Source organism: Tiliqua scincoides, chromosome 6 (genome assembly GCF_035046505.1).
Source record: "Tiliqua scincoides isolate rTilSci1 chromosome 6, rTilSci1.hap2, whole genome shotgun sequence".
NCBI classification, from domain to species: domain Eukaryota; kingdom Metazoa; phylum Chordata; class Lepidosauria; order Squamata; family Scincidae; genus Tiliqua; species Tiliqua scincoides.
Window position 1 is genome coordinate 30,996,234 of NC_089826.1, and position 21,106 is coordinate 31,017,339.

The window sequence follows — 21,106 nt, forward strand, 5'->3', positions numbered from 1 at the left end:
GGCACCTTTAAAAGGGGATTGGACACGTTTCTGGAGGAAAAATCCATTATGGGTTACAAATCATGATGCGTATGTGCGACCTCCTGATTTTAGAAATGGGCTATGTATCAGAATGCCAGATGGAAGGGAGGGCACCAGGATGCAGGTCTCTTGTTATCTGGTGTGCTCCCTGGGGCATTTGGTGGGTCGCTGTGGGATACAGGAAGCTGGACTAGATGGGCCTATATCCTGATCCAGTGGGGCTGTTCTTATGTTCTTATGCACTGGCTTACCCAGTTTATGAGTTGTTGCAAACATGCTGGAAAGCCTAAAACAGGTCTAGATTGCGCCCCCACTGCTTACAGCACAAGTGCGGCAGTGGCCCAGAAGCGCATGGCAGCAGGCCAACTTTTACATCACTGTAAAGGGCCTTGAGCTGCTGGAACACTAGTTCCCAATGTCTTTTTGGCCACATTAGGGTCCAAATCTATTCAATTTTCCTGTGCTGGTGAAGCCGTGCCAATGGGGCATGCACGGCATCCTGTGGTGGGAAGGCAGTCACAGAGGCTGGGAACATTTGTTTCCTTACCTTGAGGTTGCATTGCAGCTGCACTGGTGCTGGAAAGTTGGATAGGATTGGGCCCCAAGCTAGTAGGTTAGGTCAGTGATATCCAGGGTAGTCGTACTTCATATATTCCATCCTAAAACACTCAGATGTTTGTAATATATCTTCTTCACACTTTCCCTTCCAGCTCGTTCTCTCTTCCGACAGGATATGCATATATGACTCACAGTTGTACAGTGCTTAAAACTCTGGTCTCTGTAGTACTTGGATCTAACCTGAAGGTTGTTGTTGGACAGCCAATCAAAAAGTAGCCTTGTGCCAGTTCACCTTCCAAATGCTCAGCCTGTTACAATCTTCCAATCTCTAAAAAAAGATGTGGAGTAATGAGGATTATTTAAACTGCATTACCGTAGTTTGAAGGGGGTGCTGAGTTGTTCCCTTGTCCATGCTTTCCCCAATAAAGTGACCTCTCAGCAGTGGTTTTTTCTCAGTGTGATTCTGAAACCAGAAGTAATCCTTGCTGACCTAGTTGATTTTCTCTCCTGTTGGGTAAACAGTTGCCCAGAAGATGTTTAGATTGATAGAACAGTGAAAGGGGTCAAGGGGTCTATCACTGTGCTGCAGCAGGTAAATTCACAGCTCCTTGTGGTTGCATTTCATTTTTTTTTAAAGAATATTTTTAAAAGGATACTTAGAATCCCCAGGCATCATGTGCCTGGTTCTTCGTTCCTCCTGTTATAATAGAATCAAGTTTTAGCAGGGCTTCTGAATGGGTTGTTGGGAGTGTGCCAATGGCTGTCTTCTGTTCAAATACCAAAATCTGTATTAGTATTTTATTTTAGTTTCTTGTCTACCCATCCCTAGGAATTGGAGCAGGTTACAACTTCAGAATTGAGGAACATGTATCTCATACAAAATCAGAATACAAATACAAACACACACACACACACACACACTCTGAGCTTTCAAAAGCTTTACCCTGCCCGTATAAAAAGATGTTTCAGTGTTGCCAATGAATGTTCAAGTTTTAGGCTTCAGGGAATGGGAAGACACCAAGAACAGCCCTTTGCATCCCTTACTCTCTAGACTGGATTAACTTGTCACAGAAAGGTAAGTACAGAGGAAGGATGTTGGGCAGCCCAATCCTAACCTGCCGTGGAGCAGGCAGGCCAGTGGGCCTGGTCTGCATCCAGAGTAGGGTTGGGGTCCAAAGTGGCTCAACCCAAGGCAAGGGGAACTGCTTATCCTTATGCCAGGTAAAGCCACAGCAGCTCCAATGGGGCTACTCAGATCTGAACCACTTCAAGAACTGAGCGGCCCAGTGCTGCCCTGGGCTGCCTAGGAATGCAGATAAGATCCAGCATAAGTGCCAGATCCTGGCGCCGCCTGCGCATGGGCCTGCCCACCACCTGCCCTCCCCCTGCCCTGAAATACCTCCCTCTCCACACCTCCCAGACTCCTGCGTCAGCCTACCTTGGCCAGCATGGGCTTACCTTCTGGGCCAGCTGGGTGGAGCTTGCATTGGCCTCTGGAGGCTGGCACACATTCGTGTGCCAGTCTCCTTCCTGCTTTTTGGCACTTTTGCGACACCGGTGGGCCAGCACAAGGGACTTGTGCCGACCCAACCAAAGACTGGGATCGTGCTGTAAGAACTGGAAATTTGGCATGTGAGCAGACTGCAATCCTGCAATCCTGTCCACACTGGGAGTAAGCCTCATCAACTATAATTACTTTTGAATAGATATGTATAGGATTGGGCTCTGAATCTTCATAGACCATGCTGAGGTAGTATTTTCACCTATAATTATTTGTGCGCAATGTGAGAAGTGCTTTTTAATGTCTACTAGCATCTTTGTTTATATCAGGGGTGTCAGACAAAAGGCCCGTGGGCCAAATGCGGCCCCTGTAAGCAATTTATCTGGCCCCCATTAAGGTTCTTTCAGCGTTATAATAGGGATCTCTCATGTCTTGAAAATATGATTTGCACATTTTCTCTTTTGTCATTTGCAGCAAATGTGTTTCTATGTGAGAACAAAGTGCTTAATTCTGGTCATCATCTGCTTAATGATGTCACTTTGGGCCCTCAGCAGGCAGCATGAACGCTAACTTTGGCCCTCTGTATGAAACGAGTTTGACACCCTTGGTTTATATTGCAGTAACTTTAGAGGTTAATTCAGCTGCTTCCTAGTAGCTGAAGACTCCAGATTCGCTGTTACTGGTGCTCTGCTTGGAAGTACTTGCTGGAGCAAGATTTAACTTATATGGATTTGGCCCAGTAACTTCACCGCACTGTATGTCATGCAGGGGCCTCCTGAAAGAATTTTCCTCCGAGGGCCTCTGCAAATAAGTTGGAGATGGGCCTTGAACTCTTGGCTTGGAATCGGCTTTTCCGTAGTGGAGACGGTAGTACTGCTAGTCATTGATCTAGAGACGTGCAGCCTGGCCTTTTTCAGTGAGTACACAGACTCAAGTAAAATGAAATGAGAAGTGTTTGGGGGATCATTTTGTCAGTTGAAGTAAATAAGCTGCACGCTAGACTAGAGACATTGTAAAGGTTTAGATTGTTCGTGTTATTTTTTTTCTTTTCCTTGTAAGGTACGAAGGCTTTTAAATTTACTTTCTCACTTTATCTGGATCATGAAGTGTTCTAAGTGGACATGTGATTGTCTTTTTGCTGCGTAGTCTTTTGGGAGATTGGATTCTTACTCTGAAAATGTAAAAGGATGAGTAAAAGATGAGGAGGCAGTTCAGCTTTGGTGTCAGTGAATGCTAGCTCCTGGTTCGTAAAGGAATTATTGTCTTGAAAGGGATTTATCTTTTGTATTTGTTTGGGCAGAAATATTTTAATTTTGAAGGGAGAAGAGCCAAAAGAGGAGAGGAATCTTGTCTGACATTCATGCTTAACAAAGGAAGAAACCCGCTATTAATATGCACTATAGCTGAGATTGAGAATAGAGAAAAATCTTGTGCGCCTGCCACTGTCCTCACACTGGTTTACAGGCCTTGTGCTCAGTGAAGGAACCAGCTAAGTTGAGAGGAAGAGAAAGGGTATATGGAAGGAATGTTTAAATGCTATTTAAAAATAAACTTTATAATGTATGTTACAAGTATTTTGTGACATTATTTCCTCCTCTCTGGAAATAGGAGGTAAATAGAAACCTTAAAAACTGAAGTTTCTCTGTCTCAACCCTTTTTGCTTCATAGCCCAGAAACTGAGTATTTCTGGTGTGGCCACCATAAACATTATTCATAAACCAGGTGCTTTGGAAACAAAGAATGAACTGATGTGTTTTACTAGATTTAGGGCTCGAGCCTAATGTGCCCTTGGGCTGGTGGAAGTACCTTGCACTGGCTCCCTAACATCTTAAATTGTAGAAATTACATATGGAATGCAAATCTGTAACTGAGTGGGTTGATCTGCCTTCATTGCTTAAGGGAAAGATTGCATATCACTGGCTGACTTTTGTTTCATCCCACAATAATATACGCAAAACAAAAGACAAGCCCAGGCTTGTCCTGACAAGTCCAGATAGAGCCTGCCCTGTATCCTAAATATGGGAAAGATTCCCAAAGAAAATCATGCTGTCATATCAGCTTTGCAGGCAAATTCTTATAAACTAAGACAATGTCTTTTGGTAAGCGTTTACTATTTGGAGTAAGCAGAACTTCTGTTTCCTGGATTCTTTTCTGCATCTTCTGCCAGGTGGACAGAGAGAGATGTTTTGATTTGTGACTCAAGGACTTTTGTTATGGATTCTCTCTAGCCACTTAAGATATGAACCACCTGCTTGTTATATCAGCTAGGGAAAGGATTAGAATCTAGAAACATTTTGTTCTGTTAATTTTTTTGATTGCAATCTATGCTCTTCCTTTATATTAATAAACCTGACTGGTGTTTTCTAGTCTGAGGGAGGGATTCTGACTATAATTATCACCCTGTGCTAATGCTTTGATTTGCTGGAAGTTACTGAAAAAGTGCAAGCTAATCCTTTGGGATAGTTGTTACCCTGCACATGCCCAATCTTGTCTGATCTCGGAAGCTAAGCAGAGTCAGGCCTGGTTAGTACTTGGATGGGAGACCGCCTGGGAATACCGGGTGCTATAGGCTTATACCATAGTCTTTCGAGACTGAAGGTTGCCAACCATGTCCCAAACTGGTGGGTTGTGACCCACCAGCCTGGGAAACCCTGCCTCTGGCTCTTTAAGGGGCTGGGAGGGGGAAGGCAGTAATGTGTTCCCCAGGATTGCGCTGCTGCTGGGAACAGAAGGTTTTTTTCTTACCTTCTGTGAGTAGCACAGGCCTGGGGGGGGGGTGCAGGGAGCCCTGCAAATACCTCTGCAGGGCTCCCTGAGCCTTGGAAATTGTAAAAAAGGTGATCAGAACCCACTTCTGGTTTTTGATCATGAACCTGGAAGTGAGTTCCAATCGCTTTTTTAAAAAACAGTTTTTGAGGCTTGCGAAGTTATCCAAGGGGCTTCCCATGCTCATTGGAGACCCGCGCTGCCCGTAGAAGGCAAGAAAACCCCCATTCTGTTTCCTGCAGTGGTGCAATACTGGGGATCACGTTGCTGCCTTAGTCCAGCCCCCGCACCTACTTAGGTGTTTTCCAACTTCCTTGTAGGAGCTGCTTTAGGAGCATTCGGATATTAGAGAGGTGATTAGAACGCTGGCACGGTTGTATTTTGGGACCTCGGTTAGATTTCTCCCGCATAATACATAGGAAGTTGCCTTATACTGTGCTAGACCATTGATTCATCCAGCTTGGTATCATCTATACCACTGGCGGGCCTGGCTATGGGGCCAAGGGGGCAAAAGCCCCAGGCGCTGAGGCCAGGCAGCCTGGGGAGGGGTGCTGAAGCTGCGTGTTTGCAGCTGCTGGCTGGTCCTGGGTCAGCAGAGAGCTGGGTCTACTCAGAAGTAAGTCCTATTTTGTTCAATGGGACTTACTCTCAGGAAAGTGTGGGCAGGATTGCAGCCTTTGTTGGCACAAACTGGAGGGTAGTTCAAAAGAAAACCCTCCTGTTGCAAGTACTGCTTTGCTCAATTGCAAGGGGGACAAGAGAATAGAATTATTTCGCTTTTTCAAAAAAAAACTTATTTATATATATTAATTTTCTTGTTTGAGAAGTGAGTAGTACAGCACCTGCTGGCCATTAATATACACCACTGAGCCTTTATAACTTGGGGAGGAGGGAGGCAGAACTGGATTATTTAGCTTTTTTAAAAAAATATTTTCTAGTTTGAGAAAATGAGCAGTGGGGTCTTGCAGCCACCCCTCCCTGCCAATATTTCTGTACCCAGCGCGTAATTAGTCTGTGGAACTCCTTGCCACAGGAAGTGGTGATGGCATCTTGCCTGGATGCCTTTAAAAGGGGATTGGTCAAATTTCTGGAGGAAAAGTTTATTATAGCTTACAAGTCATAGTAGGTATGCGCAAGCTCTTGGTTTTAGAGGCAGGCTGCCACTGATTGCAAGATGCTGGGGAGGGCACCGGGACACAGCTTGTGTCTAGTTGTCTTGTGTGCTCCCTCAGGCATTTGGTGGACCACTGTGAGATACAGGAAGCTGGACTAGATGGGCCTTTGGCCTGATCCAAATCTTGAGGCTCTTCTTATGTTCTGAATAATAGAAGCCACTAAACTTTCATAATCTGCTGAGAGGCAGGGAATTGGGTGTCTATTATTACACTATTATTATGGGCTGCTGTTAAAAATCATATATGCAGTAAAAAATGAAGACCTGAACTTAATGAGTATTGCTGCTGATCAGGGCCTAGGTGAGGAGGATAAAAGGGGTAATTTGTACCCGGGCCCAGTGTCAGAAAGGGGGTCCAGGAACCAAAGGAGGGGGCCCAGATAGTTCTTGGGATATTTTGTTTTCAACTCACTGCCTGCACATGATGCTGGGGGCACAACCACAAGCATGAAGTGGCAACTGCTGCTACAAGCCATGCACACCAGGCCCAGGAATGCATCCATGACCCTCCCTAACAGAATCAAATCTGGGAGGAAACTGGCCTGCTATAGTAGCTTTTTGGCTTGTGGATCCCATAACCATGAAGGAATGTATAGGGCAGCAATTTTCAACTTTTTCCATCTCATGGCACACTGTCAAGGCACTAAAATTGTCAAAGCACACCATCAGGTTTTTGATAATTGCCAAGGCACACCATGCTGCCAATGGAGGGCTCACATCCCCATTGGCCCTTCTAATAAATGACTTTCCCCCAAATTCCTGTGGCACACCTGTGAACCACTCACGGCACACCAATGTGCCATGCCACAGTGGTTGACAATGGCTGGTGTAGGGGTTCAGGGGCTACAGCTGCTGCAGAAGTTCATGTTGGTGCACACAGCACACTGTCCATTCTAGTGCAAACCTGATGATGCTAATTTTCTGCAATGGATTTTTTATATTTCAAAGATTTTAGAGAGACTTAGGAGTGTGTCTGGTTTTCCACATTACTATATCTAGCTGCCAATGCTGTGTGGTTGAACAGAACTGGGCTCTGCATCAAGAAGCCTGGTAGACCTGGGCTCCAAAGACTGTTTTGGCTGTCAGCACCCTCCCCCAGCTTATTTGGCCCCCTGTTCTGCCTGCCCCCGTTGCCCCCCTTTGGAAAGGGGCCCAAAAGAAACTTTGTACCCCCTGATAAAATTCTTCTCAGAGGCCCTGCTGCTGCTGCTTTATTCTAATGCTCTAACTCCAATGCTCCTTACTGTTGTTTCACATAAACAAATCATGCATTTGCTTGCTACAGTGCTGTGTTCAGTAATATGCTATTGTGCTGTCCTGGCCTTCACTGTTATTTAGTCTACCACTTAGGCAGCTATCTGTGGGAAACAGACATAAAGAAAGCAGGACTAAATTGGCCTTGCCTTAGGTTGATTCACACATGTCTCTTTTGCTGGCCTTGAGGTTTTCGCCATGCCCAGAAGTCTGGGTTTGCTTGCTGCAGTGGTGTATCCTTGAAATCATTTGTCAGATGTGAGATGGCTAATGCTGCTGTGTTGTGCTGCTTCTCCAATAGTGGTGTCTACCTTACGCTGCTTTCTCTGGGAAATAGAGATGCTAGATTGGCCTTGCCCTGGCCTGTTTCCATGCTCTCTTGTGAACCACTCACACAAGCCTCTTTTGCTTTCATTGAACTCACATGCACGTGTCTGTTTTGCTGTCAGCGTCACACTAATACTGCAAATCTGGTCTTGTGGTTTTATGCGATAAATATCTATGTTCTCAGTGTGTTCAGCAGGGTTCTTCCCCATGATCTCAAGCAGTCCAGGGCTGCAAATTGAGTCTTTTGTGCAACATTAATATGCTGCTGTGCTGCTTGTCCAATATGGTGCTAACTATCTTAGGCAGCTGTGCGTTAGGCAGCTTTGTTAAAATCACACAGTTTTGCAAATAATAAAATTAATTATTAAATTAATTACATTGGGGGGGGGATGCCAAAATTTTAGTTTGCCCTGGGTGACAGATGGCCTAGATACGCCACTGATCTATACCAGTGCTTCTCAAAGTTGCTGCTGTGGTGGATCGAGGATGTGCTTTCCCACTGAGTGGTAGTCCTTCCTCAAATAAGGATCCTCATAAGGAAACTAAACATTAACATAAGCATTGCATAAATATCCTACTGCTCTTTAACCCAGTAGTTTTGGCAGCTGTTTGGACATTTTAGAATAGATTTAGTTCCAATGATAAAGCAAGAGCAATGATATTTGTGTCTAATTCTGTTTACCTCATGTTTTCCTGAAGTAACAGTTTCCAAGAGGACTCAGGGATGTTACAGCCCCCTTCGTTATAAAATTCTTTCTTGGTGAAGATGCAAGAACTCGATTACTTCTAGCAGGCTATAAACACTTCTGTGTACTGGAACAAATACCAAATGAAAGAGCAGACTCATTTAAAGTGCTTGAAGGAACAAAACAATTCAAGTTGGTTATTTTAACCATGAAGGTATTTGTAATAGGAAAGTGCATGGTCGAGGCACTAGAAAGAAGACCATAAAGTACTCCTAATGCTAGCAATTAGGACTGCTAATTGCTAGCTAATTGTTAGCAATTAGGAATGCTAAAACAATGCTGAATTGTTCATTCTGTAACTGCAGAAGTTATGATCCAGAATGCAGCAATTAAAATAATCTGTAAATTGGCATGGTAGTATAACAGCTGTGAGCATGTGTAAGCTGTTAGTTATTTGATGTGTAAACATCTGTGAGCCATTAGTTATTTGATTATCTGTGTAAACCACTTTGTGAACTTTCCGTTGAAAAGTGGTATATAAATACTCTTATTAATATTAATATTAATATTTAATTAATAATTAATTAATTGTTTTAGCAATTAGGAATGCTAAAACAATGCTGAATTGTTCATTCTCTAATTGCAGAAGTTATGATCCAGAATGCAGCAATTAAAATGATCTGTAAATTGGCATGGTAGTATAACATCTGTAAGCATCTGTAAGCCGTTAGTTATTTGATCTGTAAACATCTGTAAGCCATTAGTTATTTGATTATCTGTGTAAACCACTTTGTGAACTTTCCGTTGAAAAGTGGTATATAAATACTATAATAATAATAATAATAATAATAATAATAATAATAATAATAATAATAATAATAATAATAATAATAATAAAAGCATCCTGGCATATTTCAAAAAATAGTCAGCTACTTTGAAGGGACTTTCCAGGCATTGGGTTTTTTTTGTAAATAGAAAGCACATAATCTAGCAACTCTGCTGAAGGAAGGTCCAAAATCTTTCCTCCACCTAGTGCTTCCCTTGCAGGGAAATAATACTTTTTCAGCCAGTTTCTTGAACCTTGATGTCCACCTGATTCCCAAGAGTGGGAATGTGTCAAGAGCTCTGGTGACCTTGTAGCATCCAAATCCACAGGTGAAATCTAATTAACATGCTCCATGTAATAAAAAGCGGGATCACTCACACCACTTTGTGCATTTGTCCTGATTTTTATCCAAGCATCGAATACATCAGTGCAGGTTTCCCATCCACCCAAATGGGCAAGAGAATAAGGACCACTATGATTGCTTATGTATTCTAAAGTATCCAGTACACTGCACTGATGATTTATTTTCAGCTTGTCTTGTAGCCTCCATGTGGACTTTCTTGTGTCACTCAAGCTTTCTCCTTGAACATGATTTGTTCTTTCATTTTTATTCTTTCCATTCACACCTCAAAGGGTAAGGATATGCAAATATGACCCAGACTATTGTCATTAGAACACAACCAGTTAAAGCAGCCATAGAAATCTTGTTTGGAATAGTCGTTAAGAAGACTGCATCATTAGAGCCCATATATAAATGTCATATGCAATTTATTGTATCTTAGCCATGTCCGATACTATGTAGGCAAATGATGCAAAGAATAAATGGAGAAATTTGAGATAAGTGAGAAAATGTTGCTATTGACATGACTACCTTGGTGCTGGAAAGTTGGATAGGACTGGGCCCAAAGGAGCTTTAAACTTGACAGTGAGCAGGGAATTATCACAATTGAACATCTCCCATTCCTTGTTCTGAAATCTGTTCTATGTGAAGTATCATTGGCTCAGAAGCTGAGTTCCTTGCATGGTATGTTGGGTAGGATTGTTTTTCAGAATGAGTGAAAAAACAAAATGAATGGGGCCCATTTGATTCATTTTTCATTCATTCTGAAAAGAACGCCAGAAGTAACTAATGTGCCGTTCTCATTCGTCTATTTTTAGAACAGGGTGGGAAGTTTGTAACATGGCCCAGTGGAAGGCTTCCTTCCTTCTTTAAAGCTATTTTTTAAAGTTGTATTAGTTTAAGAGCTCTTTCCTTTCATAGCTGTTGTGTTTTCTTCCCACAATACACTGTAGATGACATTGATCCAAGGCAGTTTTATGGGGGAAAACATGGCTGTTACTGAGGGTGTGCGCGCTATGTACTTGTGGGAGAGGACACTTTTCCCCACAATGCCTTGGACTGACATAACATCAGTGACATAGCTGGGGGCGGAGTTGGCGGCTATCAGGAAATTGTCCAGATAGTTTTAAAAAAGGAAAAGAAAAAAACATTTTGCTTAGGCAAGCTATAAAGTGCCCCCTCTTTGTAAATATTTTTATACATACCTAAAACTCAGTTCATGGATGTTCTAAATAATCTGGACAGCTTTGATAGAAGTACATACCCTTAGATCTTCTTTAACTTAGAGATACAGGTATAGCCTTTTTATACACGGATTTGATTCAACACGAATGGCCCCTGCAAATGAGAAGTAATGTGCTGATCCTTGGAGAAGGGGAAAAATGCACCCCTTTAAAATCACAGTTTAAAAAACTGCTTTTCACTGTTGCAGAGAGACAGATTACAGGTATAACCTAATTATCCACAGATTTTTCTATCCTCAGCATGATGAGAAGTACCCTTGAAATTAAATGAAAGCAGTCATTTAATAATGCCAGAGAGGGAAGCTGGCTGACAATCCATCAATCATTCTCTCTCCAGCCTTACTCTCCCCTGAGCAGGTGAAAGATTGCTAAATGGCAGTGATTATCACCTTCTCTATTCTTTCCTCCTTGCTGGGGCTCCTGGTGAAGGGAGGGATTGCTGCCTCCTAGTGAAGCCTAAGTGCCTGGAGAGACAGTGATTGCCTCTGTGTACTACAAAGGTCAGCAAGGCTGTTTTAAATCACCAGAACAACGAGACTTTGTTTTTTAAATTGATTTGCTATAGTGCATTTTTTGCCATCCAGGTAAGTTATTGGAACGGAACCCACACAAATAATGAAAATTTATATTTTTATCCCTTATTCTTTCCTGAACTTTTTCAGTTACTGAAAATAAATTCTGTGGGTTGGATCCTAAGATCTATAACTGTAAGAAAATTTGTGCAAACATCCCTTTCCCCTTGTACACACAGCAGCCCTTCATGCTGAATGCGAAGAACAGGAAACCCCTTGGGAATGGGGTGTTTCCCTAAACTGGGTACAAATGCTGTTCATGAGTGGAGTTCATGGAAAGTGCTTCTGCCTGGTTTGGGACAATTTATTTATTATGAAATGTGTGTCCTCTTGTCTTAATTGACGCTTAACCTTCAGCCTCAAGAGCACTTATTTGTAGCAAGTTGTCCTTCTAAGGGCGCAATCCTAACCCACTTTCCAGCACCGACATAAGGGCAATGCAGCTCTGAGGTAAGGAAACAATCGTTCCCTTACCTTGAGGAGGCCTCTGTGAGTGCCCCCCAAACTGCAGAATGCAGCACATGTTCCATTGGCACAGCTATGCCAGTGCTGGGAAGTGGGTTAGGATTTGGGTCTAAGTCTAAGACATTGTCAGTGGTACATATACCTTATGCACAGTATCAACAAAGGAAATGAACTATCATTAACCATCTCCTTACTATTAGCAAATAAGTGTCTGGAGGACATTATCCTAGAAATGATTTTGATTTCTCAGTGGGGTAACTTTGTGCACTGGCTAAATGTTATTGGTTTACTCCTGCTATTTTGCATTCTCCACCCTAACCATGCTATTTCTTGATACTCAAAAAGTATCCAAAAGAGCTCCTGACTGTCTTCCTTTTAAACACAAGCAATGTGATCAGTTGACCCAAAGTGATTTACATAAAGAAGGGCCCAAAGTTGATGCCAAAGTGATCTACATAAAGAAAGATCTACTTAAGGAATCAGAAACTCTGATTTTTACTGAATGTAAAGCTTACTGAATACTGTATATACCTTCTTGGGAGTAAGTTCCACAGGTCAATAGAATTTATTTCTGGGTAGACATACATAGGACTGTGCTGTGAATGTGCATGTGGAGTATAAACATATCACAAGACCCAATTGTACACATGTTTGTGTGTGTGTTTCTGTTGTGGTGTACAGAGTGCGTCGTGAAACATTCTGGCTTCTACTGCCAGATACAATTAAATTTTCTTTAGAATCATTTAGAAGCACCTTACAAATCTATTGGATAACCCAGCATTTTTCAACCGCTGTACTGCATCACAGTAGTGTGCCGTGAGGCTGCCTCAGGTGTGCCGCGAGATCAGAGCAGACAGGCAGCAGCCACACATGGGGGGGGGGGAAGCGGCTGCTTTGAGCCTTAGCAGAAGGAAAAGGAGCAGGCAGCCAACCAGCGAAGGGGCTGATCGCGGCCGCTTTGCACCTCCTGCTGTTGCTTGCTCCTGAGCGAGACAAAGGCTGCAACCCGATCCTGATTTACCTGGGAATAAGCCCCATTGACTATTATATGGGGCACTTTCTTGCATAACACTTTAATAACATTTTTCATCCTTTTCACAATCACATATCCTTTCCTCTCCAAGCTTCTTGTGAGTTTCTTTGTCATGTAATAATATAATTGTATTAATTGTATTAACAATTAATTGTAATGTAGTGATTTAATGTAAGTAAAAAACTGGTAGTGTGCCTTGACAATTTTAGTGCTTTGTTGGTGTGCCGTGAGCTGAAAAAGGTTGCAAATGGCTGGGATAACCAGTTAATCCTCTAAACCAGTGTTTCTCAAACTGTGGGTTAGGACCCACTAGGTATGTCACAAGCCAATTTTAGGTGGATCCCCATTCATTTCAATGTGTATTTTCTTTCTAATGTATTAGACTTGATGCTCCCATGGTATGTGACTGTATTTGGGGAAGTGTTGCAGACCTGTGCTTTAAACAGGCTACTATGTACAGGTGAGTGCCGCTTTGCGACGCTCCAACCAGCAACTGGTCGCATATGCAATGCCGCCCCTGGCCCCTGCACACCCTCCTTGAGCCTTCAAAGCTCCCCTCACCTCTGGAGGCTTTTCTGAGCCTCGTAGAGGCAGTGCGTTTGTGCGTTTGTGGCAGTGCACATGTGGTAGAGGCCATGCACATGAAAAGCCTCTGGAGACAAGGGGAGTGCATCTTCCCCTCATCTTCGGAGTCTTCGTATAGCGTCAAGCCTCGCTTGACAATGGGGGTGCTGGTCCACATCCCTGTTGCTAAGCATGCACGACTGTATATGCTTTTAACAATGATATTCAATGGGGTTTATTCCTAGATAAGGGTGGATAGGATTGCAGCCTTTGGAATGGTTTGGAACTTTTTTTTTTTTAACAGATCAGCAACTGCTTGGGAGCATTAGGAAGGTTTTTTTAAAATTTTAAATAAATTTTTAAATTTATTGTAAACTTTTTATTTACTTAGGGCACAATCACTGGCGGACCTAGAGGGGGGCAAATGGAACAAATGCCCCAATTGCTGAGCCTCCAGGGGCGCCTCCTCAAGCTTCGCTCCCAAGTCGGAGGGAGCGCCCAGGAGCACTGCAGAGAGGCAGCTTGCTGTGCCTCAGCGCTGACTGAGCCGCCCCCCTCCCCTCCTCCTTTATAGGAGGATAGGAGACAGGCACTCTAGAGAGGCACTGACACTCTAGGCTGCCTGTATCCTATCCTCCTATAAAGGAGGAGGGGAGGGGGCGGCCCAGTAGGCGCTGAGGTGCTGCCTGAGAGGCAGCTTCCCACTTGCTTCCCAGGAGCGCTCCTTGGAGCCCCTGCTCCGCCTCTGAGGGCATCACTCAGAGGTGGAGGGAAGCAGCACGCGCCTTCTCCGATATCGGAGAAGATGCGTGCCGCTTCCTGGACTCCAGTGGAGCAAGCGTCACAGAGGTCTCCTTTGCAGCAGTCTGGGGCGGCTGGAAGCCCGCCTCTCTGGGCCCCAGACCGCTCCAGAGGAGACCTCTGTGCTGCTTACAAGTGGCGCAGAATGCTCTGCCGGGGCACCCTATCTCCGCCTCTGAGGGCGTCCCTCAGAGGCGGAGGAGAAGTGGTGCCCGCCCCCTCCGATTTCGGAGGAGACGTGTGCTGCTTCCTAGGCCCCCACAGAGCCTTCTGCACCACTTTTAAGTGGTGCGGAGGTCTCCATTGCAGCGGTTTGGGGCCTCTGGAAGCAGCCCCAGACCACTGCCATTGAGACCTCCACACCGCTTGTAAGCAGTGCGGAAGGATCCGTGGGGGTCTCAGCTGCCTCTGCCGTCCCCCCTTGTTTTCAAAGGGGGAACGGAGGAAGTAGCTGCACAGAAGTAATTGCGGTGACGATGACGTCACCACAGTTACTTCTGGGTCAGTGGCAGGGGGAGCAGAGAAGAGGGTGTGGGGGGGAAAAACACAGGGGGAGGGGCAGAAAATGGGATTGCTCCGGGCACAGGGACTCCCAGGAACACCACTGGGCACAATCCTAACTTGTGCTGGAGCAGGCAGGCCAGTGAACCTGCGCTGCATTCAGCGCAAGCTTGGGACCAAAAACAGCACAACCCAAGGCAAAGGGAAAACTCTCCCCTTATTCTGTGTCGTGCTGCACTGGCTCTAGTGCGTCTACTTGGATCTGCTTCACCTCAGGAAGTCGCACAAATCAGAGTAGACCGGAGCAGCCAGAGGCATAATCCGACCTAATCGCCGAATCCTGGCCCCGCCTCCCACTCCCTGCTTGCCCGCCACAGGAATGCCCACCATCCAGCCTCTCCTGCCCCCAATTGTCTCCTGCCCGCCCTTCCCATGTCTCCCAAGACACTTGCATCGGCCAAGCTTGGTTGACGCATGCTTACCCCGCCAGGCCTGGATCTGGTGCAGGCCTGGCAACTCCTGAGTTGATGCAAACGTACCTTATCCCCTGGGTCAGCACAAGTGATTTGTACCAGCCTAACCTGGGTTAGAATTGCACTGCATATTAATCAATTAGCATTAATTAATTAATCAATTAAGGTTAATTTGATTTTTATTTTGTCCTATGAAGGGAGGAAAAATTTTTCCTGCTTGATGATGTCACTTCTAGCCTTGACATAACTTCTGGTGGGTCACAACATCATATCATTCTAAACAGTGGGTCCCAATGCTTAAAATTTTGAGAACCACTGCTCTAAACCATTTTTTTTTTCTGTTCCTGATGGAAAGTTTAGGTTAAATTTTCCTCATCCGCTGAAGCATCCTGAACTACATCACTAAGGGTCTTTGGGAGCAATGGTGTCACTAGGATTCGCGTCACCCGGTACAGGAGGCCTGCACATCACCCCGTGCATTGGGTGGGGCAATGCCCCAGGTGGTGGGCGTGGTGATGTACCATCACCCCGCCCCCACTGGTTTTTTGGCTGTATCTTTTGTTAGTACACACAGATATTTCAATGTGGTTTGTTTCATTGCATTCTGCATGAAATTACGCATTGGTTGATATATAACATGATGGTCTTATTCCTCCAAATTTGATTTTAGTGATTTTGAAAACTTGTAGAGTCACACACACACACACCCCGTGTCAACTTACTAACAGCTTATTGCAACAGTTCTCAAACGTTTAGCACTGGGACCCACTTTTTAGGATGACAATCTGTCCAGGACCCATTGGAAGTGATGTCATGGCCAGAAGTGACATCATCAAGCAAATTAAAATAAATTATTATAAACAATTAAATTAAAATAAAAGAAATAATTAAATAAGGGGGAGCCAGTCCTGTTCCACCAAGTGAATCTACTCTGAAGTAAGTCCTATTGTGGTCAATGGGGCTTACTCTCAGGAAAGTGTGGGTAGGATTGCAGCCTGTGAGCCCAATCCTATGCATGTCTACTCTGAAGTAAGTCCCATAGTGGTCAATGGAGCTTACTCTGTAGTCTGCCTGCAATAACAACCCCCCAAAAAGTATCAGTGAGATTTGCAGCCCTCCCCAGTGCCCCGTTTAAAGTTCTTCTGTTTCAGGCACATCAAGACAAAGACTCACCTGGCTTTGTAAGTGCAAAATGGAAAACTGCCCCTTACCAGCTGAAGCCTCTTTTCTTTGTCCTTTTTGGGGGCCGGGAAGAATCTGCCTTCTGGAGCATTTGTTGCACTCCAGCTCCATTGGATTGGGACCATTCTGGTGTCCTCACATTCCCCGTTGCCTGGCCTGATCACCAGCCAAGGCTTTTCTGCCTACTCGCAAGTAGACGCGACCATGAGGCTGCTTTGCTTTCCATAGGGCTGGGAGGGAGGGACCTCCTTCTCCCTTTTGTGTTTTTGGGGGCTGCGTTCATTGGATCAGGACCATCCTGACATCCTTGGAGTCCTCTCAGCCTGCCCTGGGTCCTCTCAGTCCTTGCCTGGACTAAGGCAAGTTTGCCTACTTGCGAGTAAATGCGGCCACGTGGCTTCGTTTTGGGCTCAATAGATGTAGCTGGGAGGGAGGCAGGGACCTCCTTCTCGTGTTTTTGGGGGCTGCATTCATTGGATCGGGACTATTGTGTGTCGTTGGATTCCTCTCAGCCTGCCCTTTCCAACGGACTATGGCAAGTATGCCTACTCGCGAGTAAACGTACGATACGGCTCACTTTCACTTTCCATAGGGCTCCTTGCATTTTTTCCTTCCGGTTTTTTGGCCGTAACCTTTGAACGAAAGGAGCGATTTCAATTGTTTTTTGCATTGCACTCCACTGGGCATTCATATGGCATGATGGGGTAGCTCAGAAAACTGCGAAGTTAGTGCATCCTCCCTCCAGGGCACGTCACCCCCCTCGTGCGTCACTCGGTGCGGCCCGCACCCCCCACACCCCCTAGCGACACCAGTGTTTGGGAGCAACTTTCAGCACAGCTTAGAGGGCCATTGCAGTGAGAATGGGGCAGTGAATTTTGCTTGTGTAAACTTTTGCAGCTTCAGATCTCAAGATTCAACCCAGTGCTTTTGTTTTTTAGAAGCATTAATGTGTTTTTTTACCTAATCATATTGCAAATCAGTGTTTAAAAGGTGGAAGAGGCAGTATAAACATGTTTTAAATAAATACATGAAATATTTACTCAGATACTACATCTAAAGAATTGATGGGCAGAAGGGAAGATAGAATGGAAGAAGAGTAGAAAGTCGAATATTTAATAATATGTCTAATACTGGAAGTCAAATATTTTCTCCAACTAGGTGTAAAATATTATTCTTTGAATAAAGCAAGTCACAACCATATTTCTGTAAAATATTGTTTGCAGAGTATAGCACATCACTTTTAATTCTCAGTACATGTGGAAGGTAGTGTTCTGACCCCTACTTAAGAGCTTGCATTTTTTAAATTGGTCATGTATTTGTTTTTCTTCTGGAAAAATTGGCAGCTACATGTTACTGTTTATGCTGGCATTAATACATAGCTGTATAGCTTTCACGTTGTCAAATGTATCTGTGTATGAGTTCAATAATTAATACTGCCCTGTGTTTCAAAATATTATTCTATGTCTTGATTGAGTTTCTGTTTCCATACTCAGAAGAACACTGGTGTTCGGGGGGTGGGGGAGCAAAATTCTGAGTTTGGCAGGCTCCCGAACACTGGTGTAAAGCAGCCCCTCCCTCCCTTCAAAGCCACTGCTAGAGCTTTCCTTTTGCTGCTGTGACTGGCTCTGAAGGCGAATAGGAGGGGCCGCTTTACACTGGTGTTTGGGAGCCTGCAAAACTTAGCATTTTGCGCCCCCTCCCGGAACGCCAGTGCAAAAGGATGTGTTTTTTTGTTCTAGAAATTACTATTTCTGCAAATAACTTCTTTTGAGGATGCAGCGATGTGTTTATAATTTGTAATTTTTAAGGTTGATAAAATTTGGGTTTGAAAATCTCTTAATAGTACTGTTGTTCCTGTGGCTGTAGAGGATATAGCACACCCTACCAAGTTCTTTTTTCTTTTAACAAAGCCCTAAAGCTGTTTATACTATGCTGATGTGACCAGTTCCTTTAACTTAGTGGAACCTTTTCTGCATTTCTGAACAAAAGATGTGTAGCAATGAAATTGTGCATGAAGATACTAATACTTTATCTTAGAATTTTTGTTTGATTCGTCATTGGGTTTAAAGCAGAAGATGACCCTTTCAAAGAATGCAACCCCACCCCCCAGGATATACAACCACTGAAAATTCTGGCAGGAGGGTGTACAAGGAGGGTAATTTGTCCCTCCTGAAAAAAAAATCTGCAGTTTGGATGTGACCCAGATGCAACTTTGGGTAATCAGGCCAGGAGCATTTGCAAAGCATTGGCTGGTGTGCCAACTACACCCATTTTGAGAGAAGACAGACTTAGCCAATGTTACATATTTCTTACAGCATTTTCTTAAAGCAGCCATTTTCAACCACTGTGCCGTGGCACACTGGTGTGTCGTGAATGGTCCCCAGGTGTGCCGCGGGAATTTGGGAGAGGGTCATTTATCAATAGGACCATTAGGGGATGTGAGCCCCCATTGACAGCACAGTGTGCCTTGTCAATTGTCAAAATGTTGATGGTGTGCCTTGACCATTTTAGTGCCTTGCCAGTGTGCCATGAGATGAGAAAGGTTGAAAATCACTGACTTAAAAGTGTGGTCCAAGGATGAGTTGCTGGTCTGCGAGCCTTTAGCTGCAGTCCGTAGCATGTTTCATGGGGCCTTCTTCTTTTGGCTTTTCAGAGTCTTCCAAGGCTTGGCATGGGACTTGGACACACGCCATGCCTTGTGAGAGGCTCTGAAAAGCTTAAAAGGAAGTGGGAAAGACCAGGTAAGTTGGTGTGTTGCCTGCCTATCTCTTGTGCTGGTCTGTCCATGAAAAAAATGCTGGTCCGTGGCAGTGTGCACTTCGAGCAGTGCTGCCTGACAGCACAACCCTATGTATGTCTACTCAGAGGTAAGCCCCACTGAGTTCAATGGAACAACAACCGAGTTCAGCACTGGAAAACTTTGAATAGGATCTGTACCCTACATGGTGTTTGTCAGGACTCAGTATTTAAATGGGGGCTAGTATCTACCCCTCAGTGTGGTTGCAGGTTCTCCCACGAAACCATGTACCACATTGTGTCTGGATGCAAACTGAGGGCATATACTGGCCATGGTCTGATTTTTTCTAAGAAGGTAACTCTGTCCTTGAATGGCTGCATGAACTGGACATTGACATTTGATTTAGTCTAACCCATATATAAGTCCATGTATTATATGCCATATGCTAAATAAATGAACTACTGAGTTATTGTGTATGAAATTGTAGACAATAACGCAAAAATTGGATTACCATAATGCATTCTGTGTCCAGAAACCTCAACTCATCTAGAATGTGGCTGTGAGGGTCTTGTTAGGAGCCCATGCTTGGGAACCTGTACCTCCCTTTTCCCCCTTCTGTATTGGTTGCTCCTAGGAACAATTAGAGTTTTAACCTTTAAAACCTACATAGTTTGGGAGCAGATTACTTGATGGACCATCATTCCTACATTAATCTGTCTGCCAACAGTCTGTTCGCCATCAGTTTGCAAGGGCATGTGACATGTATTCCATCTTGGTACCCCACTTTTTCAACTCTGACCCCTGTGGTTCAGCTGCTCTCTGCACTATTGGTTATTTGCCTGCTGATAAAAATATTTTGTCAGGGATTTAGTATCAGGTATCTGGTTTTTATCCCGTGTGTGTGTGTGTGTGTGTGTGTGTGTGTGTGTGTGTGTGTGTGTGTGTGTGTGTGTGTGTGTGTTTTTAATGCTGTTCTATTTTAATGTATTGTTGGTTGTTTTTTTTAAACATCATTGTCTTAATATGGTGGTGGTATTTTTTTTACTTTGCATTTTAGCTTGTTAGCCACCTTGAGGGGTCCTTGTGAGGGCTGAAGGACAAGGGCTGTAAGTAACTAGCAGCCCAATCCTGTGCATGCCAACTCAGAAGTAAGTTCCATTAGAGTCACTAGGGTTTACTCCCAGGAAAATGTGGATAGGATTGGTCTGTAGAAAACTAAATATATTTTGTTGTCCATCAGATGTCTTTGTTCTTCACAGTGCACACGTGATAAACAATAAATACTGTTATCTTTCAGAACTTCTGCATAACGTTAAGTAACTTGAGCAATGGGTAGCTCTCTGTAAAGATGGAAAAAACTGACACTGTCTTTCTTCCTATTCAGTCAAACTGCTATTGCAGGCTGAAGAGAGGGGTGTAGTGTCAATCAAAGGTGTTTGTGCAAACCGTTTCCTTGCTATGAATGAAGATGGTAGATTGTTAGCGCTGGTAAGCAAATGCTAAGTACCTTTTCATATTTTCATGTCATAATTATATTGGGGCCTCCAAGTATTTTATAATGCTTTCTCAAGATGCTTGGGTTTTGTTGAGTTTTCAGAGGAAGGTAGCTTCACAAGTGAGGCCAGCACTTTCTTTTGGGGATCAAGCATTAGCGGACTTTCACTTCAGGACTTTTGCAGCGCTAAACTGGTGAGGGGGCCGTGTTTCATTTTAATTTGATTTTAATTGATATTCTACATTATTATTTAGAACATTTTTATACTTTTGTTTTTCTTTCCAGTCAGATATTTATGTTAGTAAATACAGTTGCCTCTCATCTTACATGAGGTTTATGTTCCAGAGTGGGCACATAAAGCTAAAATCATCTATAAAGAGGTGGGCAAAATAGTCTGGGCAAAGAGGTACTTTTAAAAATGGTACCCTCTTGTATTTAGCAGGAGGAGAGCAACTGTCCCTCTTCACCCCAGTATGGCATATTTTCCAGGGGTTGTTGCTGGTGTCTCTTCTGCTTTTTTTTTTTTTAAAGATTGCGAGCCCATTTATTGATTTTACTATGGGCACAATCCTAACCCCTTATGTCA

At 43.9% G+C, this 21,106-nt stretch overlaps 1 protein-coding gene across 1 annotated transcript in view; it reads left to right on the plus strand.

Annotated features, from left to right (window-relative positions):
* Positions 1–21,106, plus strand: part of FGF2 (fibroblast growth factor 2) — a 40,217-nt gene that overhangs the window by 16,688 nt on the left and 2,423 nt on the right. Inside the window, exon 3 of the mRNA XM_066632881.1 lies at positions 20,410–20,513. Within this exon, the coding sequence (XP_066488978.1) occupies positions 20,410–20,513 (104 nt within the window). The remainder of the gene's footprint in view (positions 1–20,409; positions 20,514–21,106) is intronic.